Source organism: Mobula hypostoma, chromosome 6 (assembly GCF_963921235.1).
Source record: "Mobula hypostoma chromosome 6, sMobHyp1.1, whole genome shotgun sequence".
NCBI lineage: Eukaryota > Metazoa > Chordata > Chondrichthyes > Myliobatiformes > Myliobatidae > Mobula > Mobula hypostoma.
In genome coordinates this window covers 127945410-127961380 of record NC_086102.1, presented here as the reverse complement: position 1 = coordinate 127961380, position 15971 = coordinate 127945410, and the positions used below count along the sequence as shown (strand labels likewise).

Genomic DNA, 15971 nt, shown 5'->3' with positions numbered 1-15971 from the left:
AAGGATTTTGGATAATGGATTGTGGACCTGTAGTCTATGCTTTTATTCTTTCTACCGAAATGCATGATCATACACTTCCCTACACTATATTCCATCAGTTGCTTTGCCCATTCTCCCAATCAGTCCAAGTCCTTCTGCAGACTCGCAGCTTCCACTATAGTACAATAGTATTTGCCCCTCCACCTATCATCTGCAAACTTGGCCACAAAGCCATCAATTCCATCATCCAAATCACTGACAATTAATGTAAAAGGAAGTGATCCCAATAACGATCCCTGTGGAACACCAATGGTCAGGGGGAGCGAACTAAAATAGACTCCCTTTATTCCCACTCTTTGCCTCCGACAGTGAGCCAATCTTCTATCTATGCTGGTATCTTTCCTGTCATACCATGGGCTCTTGTTAAGCAGCCTCATGTGTGGCACCTTGTCAAAGGCCTTCTGATAGTACAAGTAAACAACTGACTGTCCTTTGTCTATCCTGCCTGCTATTTTCTCAAAGAATTCCAACATATTTGTCAGGCAGGATTTCCCCTTAAGGAAACTATGCTGACTTTGCACTATGTTATCATGCATCTCCAAGTATTCTGAAACTTCATCCTTAATAATGGACTCCAACATCTTCCCAACCTCTGAAGTCAGGCTAACTGGCCTTTAATTTCCTTTCTTCTGCCTCCCTCCCTTCTTAAAGAGTGGATTGAAATTTTCAATTTTCTAGTCCTCCGGAACCGTCCCAGAATCTAGTGATTCTTCAAGGATCATTACTAATGCCGCCACAATCTCTTCAGCCACCTCTTTCAAAACCCTAGGGTATAGTCAATCTGGTCCAGGTGACTTATCTACCTTCAGACCTTTCAGCTTCCCAACTACGCCCTTAGTAATACTAACTGCACTTACTTCTGCCCCCTGGCGCTCTCAAATTTCTGGCACACTGCTAGTGTCTTTTACAGTAAAAACTAATGCAAAATACTTATTAAGTTCATCCGCCATTTCTTTGTCCCCCATTACTACCTCTCCAGCATCATTTTCCAGCAGTCCAATATTGACTCTTGCCTCTCTTTTATTCTTTATAGATCTGAAATATATTTTGATAGCCTCTTTTAGATTATTAGCTTGCTTACCTTCATATTTCATCCTTTCTCTCCTTATGTGTTTTTTTTTTAGTTGCCTTCTATTGGTTTTTTAAACCTTCCCAATCCTCTAAATTCCTACTATTTTGCTATATTATATACCTCCTTTTGCATTTACACTGCCTTTTGACTTCCCTTATCAGCCACAGTTGCTTCATCTTCCCTTTAAAATACTACTTAATATTTGGGATGTATTTATCCTGTGTTTTCCAAATTGCCCACAGAAATTCCAGCAATGCTATTCTGCCATCATCCCTGATGGTGTCCCCTTCCAATCACATTTGGCCAGCTCCACTGTCGTGCCTCTGTAATTCCATATACTCCAATGTAAAAGTGACACATCTGACTTTAGCTTTTCCTTCTAAACGGCGGGATGAAGTCTAACATATTATGATCACTGGCTCCTAAGGGTTCCTTTACCTTAAGCTCTCTAACCAAATCTGATTCATTACAGAACACCAAATCCGGAATTGCCTAGTGGGTTCAACCAGAAGCTGCTCTAAAATGCCACCTCGTAGGCATTTTACAAATTCTCTCTTGGGATCTAGCACCAACCAGGTTTTCCCAATCTACCTGCATATTGAAATCTCCTATGGCTATCATAGCATTGCCCTTATTACATGGCTTTTCTATCTTCCATTGTAATTTATAGCCCACGTCCTGTCTACTCTTTGGGGCATGTACATAACTCCATTCAGAGTCTTTTTACCCTTGCAGTTTCTCAGCTCTAACCAAAAGGATTCTACATCTTCTGATCCTATGTCACCTCTTTCTAAGAATTTGGTTTAAGTTTTTACCAACAGAACTACCCCACCTCCTTTGCCTGCCTTTTGATACAAGGTGTATCCTTGGATGTTAAGCTCCCAACTATGATCTTCTTTCAGCCACAACTCAGTGTTGCCCACAATGTCATACCTGCCAATCTCTAATTGCGCTACAAGATCACCTACCTTATTCCATATACTGCATGCGTTCCAGTATAACACTCTCAGTCCTGCATTTATCAACCTTTTCCATTTTGCCCCTATGTTACACCTCAACTCATCCTACTGACTGCAATTTTGCCCTATCCACCTGCCTGTTCTTCCTCACAGTGTCACTGCACAATGCCGCAACTTGTATACCAATTGCCCCATCCTCAGCCCAATCACTCCAGTTCCCTTCCCCCTGCCAAATTAGTTCAAATCCTCCCCAACAGCTCTAGCAAATATCCCTGCAAGGATATTGGTCCCCTCTCGGGTTCAGGTGTACCCAGTCCTTTTTGTACAGGTCATACATTCCCCAGAAGAGATCCCAATGATTCAGAAGTCTGAAACCTGCCCCTTGCACCAGTCCCTCAGCCACTCATTCATTTGCACTATCATCCTATCCCTGCCCTGACTAGCATGTGATGCTGGTAGTTATCCAGTGATTACTACCTTGTAGGTCCTGTATTGCAGCCTCTGCCCTAACTCGATATTCACTGTGCAGGATCTCTTCCTCCTTCCGATCTGTGTCATTGGTGCCAATGTGCACCTTGATCTCTGGCTACTCACCTTCCATCTTGAGAATCCTCTACAGCTACTCTTGAGATATCCTGGACCCTAGTAGCACCTGGGAGGCAACATACTATCCTGGCTTCTCTTTTGTGGCCACAGAATCTGCTGTCCATCCCCCAAACTATTGAGTCTCCTATCACTATGGCTCTGGCTTTATCCTTCCTTGCTGAGCCTCAGAGACAGCCACAGTGCCACTGTTGCTGCTGGCCCTGATAGTTCTTTCCCAGCTCCACCACCCCTCCCAGCAGAATCCAAAGGGGTAAGCTTGTTGCTGATGGGAATGGCCATGGGGAATCCTGCACGAAGTGCTTACTGCCCTAACTTTTGGTGGTCATCTATCTACTATCTGAGGCCTGTGCTCTGGGTATGACCACCTCAGTAAAAGTCTCATCCATGAGGTTTTCAGCCTCCAGGATGGTCCTGAGTATATCCAACTATAGTTGTAGTTCCCTGACCTTGTTAGTCAGGAGTTGAAATTGGGTGAAATTTCTGCAGATGTTGTCATCGGGGAAATCCCTCATCTCACAGGAGGAGCATTCCACTGCTTGAATAACCATCCTGCCTACACTTGTTACACCTCCAACTTCTCAAGGTTAAATTCTAGCCTCCACCTGTTCTCACCCAAGTCTAACTTCTCTAACACTGACCCACTCCAACAATGGCCACTCCACTCACATCTCACTTCTTTTTATTGTACCTTCCTGAATGCCTTAATGATCGCAATGATGACAGACCCCTGAAAAACTGGTAACTAAGTAGACTGGTAAAATGACAGAAACATCAAGTGTATATAGAAGTGTGTGCTGGCTAAGGATCAATGAGATTGACTGTTAATCTGAAAGGTGGAAATTGATCGAATAGATGTGTATCTTATGTAATATACATATCTCTACATTGCTTTAGTGTTTTGTGTGTGTGGTGGAAATTATTAACTGGGACTAATTCAATCAGTATGATGTATACTGAAGAGTTCTAATGTATATTTAGAACTCTTAAATTCATACAATTTGTGATAAGTAATATTAATGGTTAGCAAGTTCAGTATTGCTTTAAAATTATCTGTGTTTTGTGTTGAATGAATCAATGATTTTTTTAAGGTTTCCCTTTTGTTAAGTCATTGAAGAAAGCACAGTGGACGTCTATTTAAAAAGTGATAATGTTGAGATAGAATAATATGATTTATTTTGAACTGTCACAAACAACATTAATCAAGCATTCACTACTTAGACGTGTGTCAAAGAGCAGTAGAAGTGTACACGTTGCTAAGTTCCTACAATTTGCTGAGGTGGGTAAGAATTCTGTTATTTCCCTGTATAGCCAAAGAGCCACAAAAAAGGCCACAGTCTAGCATTGTATTATACCCAAGTACTAGCAAAGAGATAAAAAGTTTAAAATCAAAGCAATTACTGAGAGTGCTGGGAATCAGAAGTAAAAGTAGTAAATTCTGGGACTATTTAACAGCTTACACAGACTGTATGAAGAGTGGAATAGAGTTGATGTTTCAGGTTAATGATCTTGCATCAGAAAATAACTTACGCAAACACGAGGAAATCTGCAGATGCTGGAAATTCAAGCAACACACACAAACAGTGCTGGTGAACGCAGCAGGCCAGGCAGCATCTATAGGGAGAATTACAGTCGACGCTTCGGGCTGAGACCCTGCTCGATCCACTGAGTTCCTCCAGCAGAATCTTTGTTGCTCTGTTAATTTGTTGCACTGGCTCAGCAGGGGTAGAAGCCAGGCACTTTCTGTTGCTTGTTCAGCCAGATGGTTTAGAAACATGGCGTAAATTAGAAACATGCGGTATATTTGCGGTGCAGGCTGGAAGCAAGTAATTGGTGCAGCTCATCACCAATAATGATGAGAAGGCTTACAGAGAAGAAGTGACAGAACTCGAGACCTGGTGTCAAGCAAAAACCTCTTCCTCAATGTCAACAAGACCAAGGCGATAGTTATCAACTTCAGGAGAACTCGAACCATTCATGCTCCTCTTTACATCGGAGGCACAGCAGTGGAAACTGTGAGCAGTTTTAAACTCCTGTGAATGCATGGTTCCAGAACACATCCTCCACCATCAGGAAAGCTCACCAACATCTCTACTTTCTGAGGAGGCTGAAGGGAGCTGGACTATGCACATCAATACTCATGATCTTCTAGAGAGATCAGTAGAGAGCATCTTAACATCTTGTATCACAGCATGGTATGGAAACAGCACTGCAGTAGACAGGAAGGCTCCCCAACAGGTAGTCAAAACTACCCGATGCATCATTGGCACCAGCCTAACCACTACCAAGGACATACAGTACCTATATAAAGTATTCACCACCCCCCACCCCTTGAAAGTTTTCATGTTTATTTTTACAGCATTGAATCACAGTGAACTTAATTTATTTTTTTGACACTCATCAACAGAAAAAGACTCTTGTGTAAAAGTGAAAACAGATCTCTACAAAGTGATCTAAATTAATTACAAATATAAAACACAAAATAATATATTGCACAAGTATTCACCTCTTTTAATATGACACATCAAATCGTTACTGGTGCAGCCATTTGGCTTCAGAAGTGATATAGTTAGTTTAATGGAGATCACCTGTGTGCAGTCAAGGTGTTTCAATTGATTGTAGTAAAAATACACCTGTATCTGGAAGGTCCAACTGCTGGTGAGTCCATATCTTGGCAGAAACTACACTATGAAGACAAAAGAACACTCCAAGCAACTCCATGAAAAAAGTTATTCAAAAACACAAGTCAGGAGATGGATACAAGAAAATTTCCAAGTCACTGAATATTCCTTGGAGTACAGTTAAGTCAATCATCAAGAAATGGAAAGAATATGGCACAGCTGTAAATCTGCCTAGAGCAGGCCGCCCTCAAAAACTGAGTGACCGTGCAAGAAGGGACTAGTGAGGGAGGCCAACAAGAGACCTATGGCAACTCTGGAGGAGTTACAAGCTTCAGTGGCTGAGATGGAAGAGACTGTGTATACAACAGCTGTTGCCCGGGTGCTTCACCAGTTGCAGCTTTATAGGAGAGTGGGAAAGGAAAGCCACTGTTGAAAAAAACTCTCGTGAAATCTCAGCTAGAGTTTGCCAGAAGGCATGTGGGAGACTCTGAAGTCAGCTGGAAGAAGGTTCTATGATCTGCTGAGACCAAATTTGAGCTTTTGGCCATCAGACTAAACGCTATGTTTGACATAAGCCAAACACCACATATCATCCAAAACACACCATCCCTACCATGAATCGTGGAGGTGGCTGCATCATGCTGTGGGAATGCTTCACTGCAGCAAGTCCTGGAAGGCTTATGAAGGTAGAGGGTAAAATGAGTGCAGCAAAATCCTGGAGGTAAATCTGATGCCATCTACAAGAGAACTGTGACTTAGGAGAAGATTTGTTTTCCAGCAAGATAATGATCCCAAGCATAAAGCCAAAGCTAAACAGGAATGGCTTAAAAAGAACAAAGTTAATGTCCTGGAGTGGCCAAGACAGAGTCCAGACTTCAATTGAATTGAGAATTTGTGGCTGGACATGAACAAACTGTTCACTCGTGATCCCCATGCAATCTGACAGAGCTTGAACAGTTTCGTAAAGAAGAATGAGAAAAATTGCAGTGTCCAGATGTGCAAAACTGATAAAGACCTATCCACACAGCGTCAAGGCTGTAATTGCTGCCAAAGATGCATCTACTAAATACTAATGAAGGGGATGAGCGATTATGCCATCAATTATATTGTGTTTAATAATTGTAATAAAATTAGACCAATTTGTAGAAATTTGTTTTCACTTTGACACAGAGTCTTTTCTGTTGATAAGAGTTTTAAAAAAGCCAAATTAAATCCACTGATTCAATGTTGTAATACAATAAAAAATGAAAACTTCTAATGAGTGAATATTTTTTATAGGTACTGTATATACAGAAAAGTGCTGGTAAAAAGCCAGTAATATCATGAAGGATCCCATCCACCCTCCTCACGGACTGTTTGTCCCACACCCATCGGGAGGAGGCTACCACATCCCATGGCAGGAGCACCACACTCAAAAACAGTTACTTTCCCCAAGCTGATCAGCATCTCCACGCATTAACTTTGATTTCCTATCCGAGTCATCTTATGTGCAGTCACTCCTATACATAGCATCACTATATATGCGTACAACCAATCCATGTATATAAGGTATCCTATGTATTTATAGTATTTTTTTAAAATTATTATGTTATTTATCTTGCTGTGTTTTTTTTTGCTGTGCCAGATCCAGAGTAAAGTAACAATTATTTCATTCTCCTTTACACTTGAGTACTGGAAATGACATTAAACAAACTTAAATCAATATTCCTGTTTCAATCCCTGTCTTTTGTTTCCACATTTCTGTGTCTAACATCTGAACAGAGTAGCAAAATCTGAAATCCAGTATATAGTGGAAATGTTTCATTGTTTTAACTTTTATGCTGACTTGCTTTCTCTCATAACTATTTTTGACTCCCTTTGTGCAGGACAAGAATGCTCTGCATCTGTACTCTGTGAATGGGAAGCACTTGACAAGCGAAATCATAATGGAACATTTATCTGACATGTGTGTCAGTGGAGAACATATTGTGCTGGGCAGTGTGGAGGGTATTCTGTGTGTGAGAGATCTGTACAGGTGAGGGTGATGCTGGTAAACGTTGTGATTGTGGAACAAAATCAATGCCAAACATTATTTGACACTTTCATGGCTAAACGCTATTACAAAATTTTGTCTTTAATCAGTATGCTGGAACATTCCTAAACAGTCTGTTCTATCTTAAACTTTTGGATGATTAGAAAATGATTGGCTTGAGTTTGAATTGTTGAAGGCTGGAACTTAATTCAGCCCATAAAGAAGCATTCATTCATGTATAGTTCAGAAGTTGTAATAATTATTGTTTTGATTATGACTAGATTTGCTTACCTTCGACATTTTAATTCTTTTCCTATGCTTAGCTTTTACAATTTAAATTTTGCCAGCACCATTCTGTTTCTTTTTCCCATTAGCTATTTCCTTCAACTTTCTTTCAATTCATATAATTGTGAAAGAATGAAACATTTATTACACAAATAGTTTCCTGGAAAGATGCAGCATGGAACTGGGTGCTTTAGTCCACTAAGCCCATGCTAGCCATCAAACCATCTCTTTTTTTTTTAAACACTAATTTTTACTCTAACCAGTTTCATTGTCCCCAGGTTCTACCATTCACCTATATAGCAAGAGCAATTTGGAAAGGCCCATTAGCTTAACAATCTACACATGTTTTTGGATGTGGGCGGAAACTGATGCACCTGGAGGAAACCAAGTCAAGTCATATATTTTAAAATCAGTCTCTGTTTCCAGTTTTAACCCTATTTTTTATATCAAATTGATTGTATCAAATAACACAGAACAGACTGAGTAGCGCAATCTGAAATGCCAAAATCCGCAAACCTCCGAAATCCAAACATTGTTTGAGTGCTGACGTGACGTTACAAAAGGAAAATTCAGCAAGGCACCAGGAAGTTCCCAGGTGATGCACAGGTCTCTGTGCACCACAGGCAGTTCTGTGATTTTAATCATCTTAAAGATAAAGTGTCTATTGATCACAAAGCAGTTTGTGAAGGTCATCACTGATGAAAATCTTAACAGCAGATCAAGTTTACAGTGCTGATTGGTTTTATGCCCTAGATAAAACCTAAAAAAAAGGAAAATACAAATACAGTGTACTATAATTTTTTAATCAAAACATGGTGGAGACTGAGAGCCTGCCATTGTTTGTTGTTGTACAACAGCTGATTCAGGTTTTCTCCTGATGCTGCAGTGCTGCATTTGTTTACCCTGCACACATTAAATTTTCATTATATTAATGGTGTGTAATAATTTTTATTGTTAAGTGCATGTGTGATGAACAAGTGTAAGACAAAGACTACTTACCAGGAGCACATTAATTCAGTCAGAAATCAAACTATCTCATTATATATTCCAAACTCTGAAACATGTGCAGCCCCAAGCAGTTTGGGTAAGGGGTACTCAACCAGTACCAAGTTTGCCTGCACTGCTCTGGTGGAAAAGATCTCTTGGCATTCAATTACGGATGAGGTAGGTGGTGAATCTCTGGAATTCTCTACCCCAGGCAATTGTGGAAGCTAGATGAAAAAGGAAGTGGATAGATTTTAGAAAGATTACAGATTTGAGGGTGAGAGGAAATTGACACAGAAGAACAGTTGAGGTCTGTGGTAGATCAACCAAAATCATATTGAGAGGGAAGGTGCTCTACACCAGCTTCTATTTTCCAGAGTCATGGAGAGAGACAGCAGGGAAAAAGGCCTTTCAGATTACCAAGTCCATTCGACTTTTAAGTGTCTCTTTTTATACAAATCCAACACATGTTCTCATAAACTTCCCTAGATTCTACATTTCACCTACATTCTCGGCTTAACTTACAGCAGCCAATTAATCCACCAGCCTGCATACTTGTAGGATGTGGGGAGAAACCTACGTGGTCACAGCGAGATGTATTACCTATACAGCACTTGAGAGCGGAATTGAACCTTGCTCACTGGCGCTGCAGGGGGACAACTTCATAGCTGTGTCACTGTACCATTTTTTTCTCTAAATAATGCCACTTTTCTTGCAGCAGTATTCAAAGAAAAGCAGGATACTACTTTCCACTTTGCAGGCAAAAAATTATCCTTTAACCAGCATCACTTCCTATTTTTTTAAAAAGGCCATCTACTTGTTATAGTACTTACTTACCCACCTCTCTCTGCACTGACTGCTCTACTTCCCAAATTGTCTTTAACTTTAACATTGAGCAGTGCAACACAGGAATGGACTCTCCAGCCATCATGCCTGTGCTGAACATAATGCCATTCTTACAAATCCCATCTGCCTGCACATGATCTGTGTTGCTCTGTTCCCTGCCTGTTCACGTGACTGCCTTTGCTTCTACTACCTCCCCTGGCAGTACATTCTAGGCACCTATTTCACTCTGTAAAAAGAGCATTTATCTTTCAAATTCTTTTATGCTTTCCCCCTCTCTCACCTTGAACCTATGCCCTTTAGTATTTGAATTTTTCACCTTAGGATAAAGACTGGCTATATCTTCTTTTTCAACTTTCTTTGCCTCTTGTAATTTTTTATACTTTCACCAGGTTCCCCCATATCCACTGGCGCACCAGAGAGAACAGTCCCAGTTTGGCCATGCTCTCCTCACAGTTAATATTCTCCAAACCAGACAATGTTCTGCCGAGAATCTTCTGCACCCTATCCAAAGCCACCAGATCCTTCCTTTAGTATGGCAACCAGAACTGCACATAATTGTCCAAATGTGACTTTACCTGTTTTATATCGCTTCAATGCACCTTCCCAGCGTTTATAATCACTGTCCCATTGATAAAGGCAGGTATGTCTTGCACCTTCTTTATCATCCTATGCACTTCCGGTGCCACTTCCAAAGAATCGTGGACTTGCAACGTAAGATCCATCTGTGCATCATTACTCCTCAGGTCCTGCCATTTACTTTCTACTTTCCTCTTGCATTTGACTTCCTTGAACGCAACACCTCACACTTGTCTGGATTAAACTTAAACTGCCATTTCTCTTTCCAAATTTCTAACTGCTCTGTGTCCTCTTATGCTCTCTGACCTTCCTCAGAATCTGCAATACCACCAATTTTTGTGTCATCTGCAAACTTACTTTAGTAGATACAAATGTCTTGAAATGTTCTATATGAATGCAAACCTATTTCTATTTTAATTGTAGTAATTTGTTGAGAAATAAATATTTTATGTTTAATTTTAGCTTGAAGCTCAGTAATGCTCCACTGTCAATGAGGCTGCCGATTTATTGTGTGTCCATCACCAAGGAGAACAGCCACATTCTCGTGGGACTGGAGGATGGTAAACTCATCATCGTGGGCGTAGGCAAGCCAGCAGAGGTAAAGAGCATGGTCATGAATATATCTATATGGCAGTGGAGAGCACTCATCTGCCTGTCCTGTCAGAGCTCAATCTCTTGCAGCAGTATAAACTATTTCCATTTCCAATATCAAGCAAGGGATCATTAGAGTAGCTTGCAGCAGTAAGAGTAGACAGGACAATTAGAGAGCAGAGTTCCTTTTTCGAGATATCCATTCATATAATGAAGCTTTGTTTCAGGAAGAAAGGAATTACAGCAAGGCGCAAGAGGATATAGATGAGGGAATGAGCAGAGAAGGGGAAGGGGAGTCTGAATGATTATAAAGAGCCAGCTTATTCGGTGTTTCATAACTAAAAAAAAATTAACCTACTTACATGTTTATCTAAATTAGAAAATCCATTAAGAACAAATCCTCAGTGAGATTTCAAGGAAATATTTGAATGGTTAGAGATGTGAAGCAAGGTTGTAGAAACTAAACACATGGAAATGATGGAAAAAATTAATTTGTTTTAGTTTATAGATTCCTTTAATGTTAGGTGCCTCATGAAGTTTTTTTTTACATAGAGCTGTTAAGGAGATGCATATCCTTCAAGCTAAAAGTGTCTATTACTCCAGCATGATATCTTAAAATTCTCTGAATGCCTTTTATTCTAAAAATGTTTTGCTTTTATAACATCTATTACTCTGAATCTCAAATGCTGTTAAATATATTTGCTTCATCTTATTGATACCTTTCCAGATTTATACATTTAAGAATTTCTCTCTCTCTCTCCTTGGGGTGTGCATTTGTCCACTAATCTTACCAAGCACGGGCATTTTACTTGTTCATTTTCATCACTTACTGAACAGTGATGCAAATGGTGGTAACTTTTTAAAGAAAATTATACATTTGCCTTCTGCATGGCAGGCTGAACAAGGACTGATGAAGAGACTGGTCTGCCACTCATTTCCATCTTGTCCTGAAATCAAATTTAATCAGTTTTTTAACCATAAAGATTTATTTCTTTGTTTTTGTTTCATGAATAGATGCGATCAGGACAGATATCCCGAAAATTCTGGGGTTCAAGCAAACGTTTGAATCAGGTTTCGTCTGGAGAAACAGAGTACAACCCTCAAAGTGAACTTAAGTGACGGGACCGAGGAGTAAAATAATCATTGCTTGGCTTCCTGTTTGCAGTTACTGATCATTCCTGTTTTCTCTTTCCGCCCTGATTTTCACCTTATTGAAACTATGCAGCAAGTTGGTCGACTCCGATTGTGTAGCAAAATTTGCATTCTTCTGAGTCCTATCATAGACGGAGATGCAATTTCTTTGCACTTAGAAAGACTGCCATTACTTCTGTGAAAAGAGGACTATTCTTGCTTTTACCCTTTTTATTTTGAAAGGATCAAAATGCCATTAGGTTTTTTGAAAAGATATTCAATACCTTAATGGCCAGTTGAGAAGACAAAACCCTGTACACAGACCTTAAGTATTGAGGGCAGTGGAAAGTGGTTGTTTGGTTGCTTGGTTAAACAGCACTACACAGAAAACTTATTTTGTTGGTGTTGGCCTCCAGAAGAGGAGATGTAATGACGCAGTTATCATTGTACCTTTTGAAGAATGTAATTATAACCCAGAGACAGTCTGCTGTTGCAACTGCCTGGTGCCAGTTTGAAATGCTGGTGAGATAAATGTTTCACTTTTCGCTCAGTGCAGTGGTTTTTAACTCATGATTGTGGAGATACTAGCCCTGTCTGTACCCTTCTGAGGTGTGGCAGATAACCTATCATGATTAGATTGACTTGCTCTTTCTTAGCCACATCTGCCCTACCTTTTTGATGTACAGAAACTTTTTTTAAAATCATTGGATGTGTCATGTTAATTAAGCACAAAATTTCCTGCTGTTGTATCTTCATATTTGAGAGGCTAACTTCCAATTGTAATGGTCAGTAATACTGGACAAATCTAAATGCATTTGCCTCTATTTCCTTGCGTACTGTATTCTTTGTGCACTTTATAGTGTAAACATAATTTATGGAATCGTTTTTTTTTCAAATTACTATTTCTTTTAAAATGCAAACCAAATTTGTAGCTGCTTGCAGAAGGGGACCAGTGCAGGATTTAAATGCTGTTTAAATCTGCTAATCTTTTCCCTTTCCTCTCCAGTCACAGCCACCACCAGTTCTACTTCCTGTAATAGATCAAGAGGATGATAATATGCAGGAGTGATAAATGTGGGGAGAAGGAGGACATAAATGGGAAATGATGCATTGGAAGTGCATTCTGCTGACATCCTTCTTGAGTAGGTACCTCAGTACTACCTAAATATTAAGGCTCCGGTTAACTAGAAGATGGTACTCTTCCCTCCAGCAGACTAAGTTTTACAAGCGGATTTGTAAACTGTTTTGATGGCAAGGGTTATGTTTTTGTCATTGAAAGAAGTCGAAAGATGTCTTCTGCTGGACAGTATTGAGTGTATGTAATAGGTATTGAGGAAAGTGCATTTAGTTGGGGTTCCCATAGCATTTTAACCAGAGAACGGCTGTATGAAGGAAATAATAAAATGAAGGGAAAGCAAGAATGGGTTGTAGAAAGAAGTCATTTGCACCAAATCAAAACATACCAGAGGTACAATTTAACAATGTGAATTGTAGAGAATTTTCTGTGACAATGGGAGCAAATAATGCCACTTACCTGACAAATGCAAAGTAAGGTAGGCATGAAGGTTTCTAATTTGGACAGCAGCCGCGGGAACAGTTTCAATGAAAATAATATCATGGGAATTCTGAGGAGAAGGTAGGAATCTGGTATATATTTATGGCGTTATAATCATTTTTTTTAAAAATAGCAGTTTACAGAGGATTAAGTTTTATAACTGACTTATCAAGTTATATCTGTTCAAAATCATGTACTTAGCAGAGCACTGATACTAGTAGCTAAATTCATCTTCAAAAGTTGGTCACTACCTTGAATTGAAGAGACTGATGAACTAATTCAATAAATATTCCACTTATTACTAATCCAGTTATTACTGATACTAGTAACATATAACTATATTGGATAAGATATACACGTCATAATTTGGATTTAATTTAAATAACAAAGTAGTTTGTGTGACCAATCCCTGCTGGCATTTGCTATTGTCTACAGCAAATCATTTCCTTTAAAAACAATAAGTTACATTTACATAGCACCATTATAACAGCAAGCATGCCAAAACACTTGTTTCCAATTGACTCAGGGGCCAGCTCCATTCTTTGAGTTATGAGATTGCAGCATTAAAATATATGATTATGATGAAGTACAATTGTATGTTTCCTTTTGTATGACCAGTGACATTTTTCCCCCAAGTTTGCAGTGAGAATCTAGACTTGACCCCTACTTCGCGTATGCTAAAATAGTTTGAAGGGAGTTGCAAATTGGTTATTTTCATCATTCATACGTGTGTGTGGTGTGAAATTAACAAAGTTTTGAAATATTTGGCTGTCAGTGAGTTGAAGTTTCATGTACAGTACTTGCTAAGAAACCTGGGGAAGGGTGTGTTGGTTTGCAAATGCAGCATTTTCGTCTATGCAACTGTTGGGATCAAAAACTGTCCCATTAGTTTTCTTTTGAGAATTAATTTGTTTCATGGCAATAACACAGGGTTATAAAGGCTCACACATCTAGCTGTTGACCTGATTCACTGTACCATACTAGCTAGTGCAGACTGAATAGATCTGCTGATGGTCTATTGCAGCATTAAGCCATGTTTGTGCCTAGCTTGTAAAAAAAAACCCTAACCCGAAGTTTCATGTGATTCTGAGGTTTTCTACTAGAAAGTACAAAGATTAAATCAGTGCCAGAATAAGCATCCAGTTTAGGATTCCCTATCATTATAATGTTCAAGTATAATTGATTGATGTAAGCATCTAATTGTATTTTAAGGAGCTATTGAAAGTAATATAAATGAGAAAGAGACTGAGATTTTTATAAATTTTTCCAATAACTGCTTTGGCATTTTACTGTAGAAATACTAGTTTTTCATGCCCATTCATTTTGGGGAATGTTTTATGCCAAATGGGGTGTTTTAGTGCTTAAAGATTGTGTCAATTTTTAATCTGACCTGTGTAAGTGTACTATGTATAATATTGAAATTATTCAATGCTTTTTAAAGGAAAATTTTCATCTGTTATTTGTTTCTAGCCACCTTTTGTGCAGTGCCCAGGAGTGACAAATTCTAACTTTTATTTTAGATTGTTTTGTAATTTAACAACACTTAAGTGATTGTATATTTGTTGATTTGTTTATAGTGTGGTTGTTGAAAAGTTTCCATTTGCACTTTTAAGGTAGTGCAGATTGTAAAATTTGATGCTCTGATGTACACATTACCTGTACATAACAGATTTATCATTACCTTTGTATACAGAGCCAATAGGCAATAAAGATGGGATAACTGGGTGTGGTGTTTGTGTTTTGTGTAAATATTAATACCAAGGATTGTAGCAGCATTTTTGCACCAGAATAATAAAGTCTTTAAAAATAAATGAAGTGTCTTATTGAAAAGAGTATTTTCCTTTGCTTCACCAGTGATGTAAGATAAGGGACATGATTGAGCCCTGAACCCGGTGAAATGGTCTACAGCTGGAACGTTGGAAAAATGCTTTGATGTAGAAATGTACTGTTAAAGTTGAGGTACCTTCATAACTGAAAGCCTTCTTGAACTATTGTGCTGACCAGATTCTAAATCTGTCTTTCTCCACATTGTGCTGAATCTAATATCTTGGCCAATTGCTATTCCTGAACGTGGAGCCGTAAAACGAGATGGTAAACTACTCATACTTAATGTTTTAATATGAATGGTTCAAGTCCAGCTTAAGTTACAAATTTTTTAAAAATCTGAGATTTAAATGCAGTTGTAAGTGTTTTTATGTTATCGTACCACTTCACCGGCAACTTTTCCTGTAATCTAGGATAGCTGTGTTCTTGGCCAGAGCTCAGTTTGTTCCTCTCATTTTCCCTCTCTGCTATACCACTCCAATGCTTGTGATTGCTGTGTACATTTTCTTCAGTGGATAAATGCTGAGACAATATGATTCTGTCAAATGGTTCATCATAAAGTGGGATCTAGCGGATCAAGGAGGTAAGATTCATGATTTGCAATTCTCTAAAGTTGACCACTATTTTGATTGTAAACTTGACGTAAAAAGATGATGTTCTCCTAGAATATAGGACTGCCTCCTAAACAGAACCTTTCCTCTAATTCCACCAACTTATGAAAATTAATTTTTAATTTGAGAAAGACCTGCATTTACACATGAAACCCTGCTGGTTTGTTTGGCTGTGTAAGTCTAGGGAAGACACACTCTGGTCCCGCCAAACCCGTGAGATTGAGATGGCTCTCCCACTCCAAACCTCGGTTTGTGTGGATGCT

General features: G+C 39.1%; 1 protein-coding gene across 3 annotated transcripts in view; it reads left to right on the top strand.

Annotated features, from left to right (window-relative positions):
• Positions 1–15064, top strand: part of nbeal1 (neurobeachin-like 1) — a 283397-nt gene extending 268333 nt beyond the window's left edge. For all 3 annotated transcript variants that reach the window (XM_063051669.1, XM_063051668.1, XM_063051667.1), the window contains 3 exons: positions 7160–7308; positions 10459–10594; positions 11602–15064. In XM_063051669.1, coding sequence (XP_062907739.1) covers positions 7160–7308; positions 10459–10594; positions 11602–11706 — 390 coding nt within the window. In that variant the 3' untranslated portion in view covers positions 11707–15064. The remainder of the gene's footprint in view (positions 1–7159; positions 7309–10458; positions 10595–11601) is intronic.
• Positions 15065–15971: the final 907 nt, after the last annotated feature.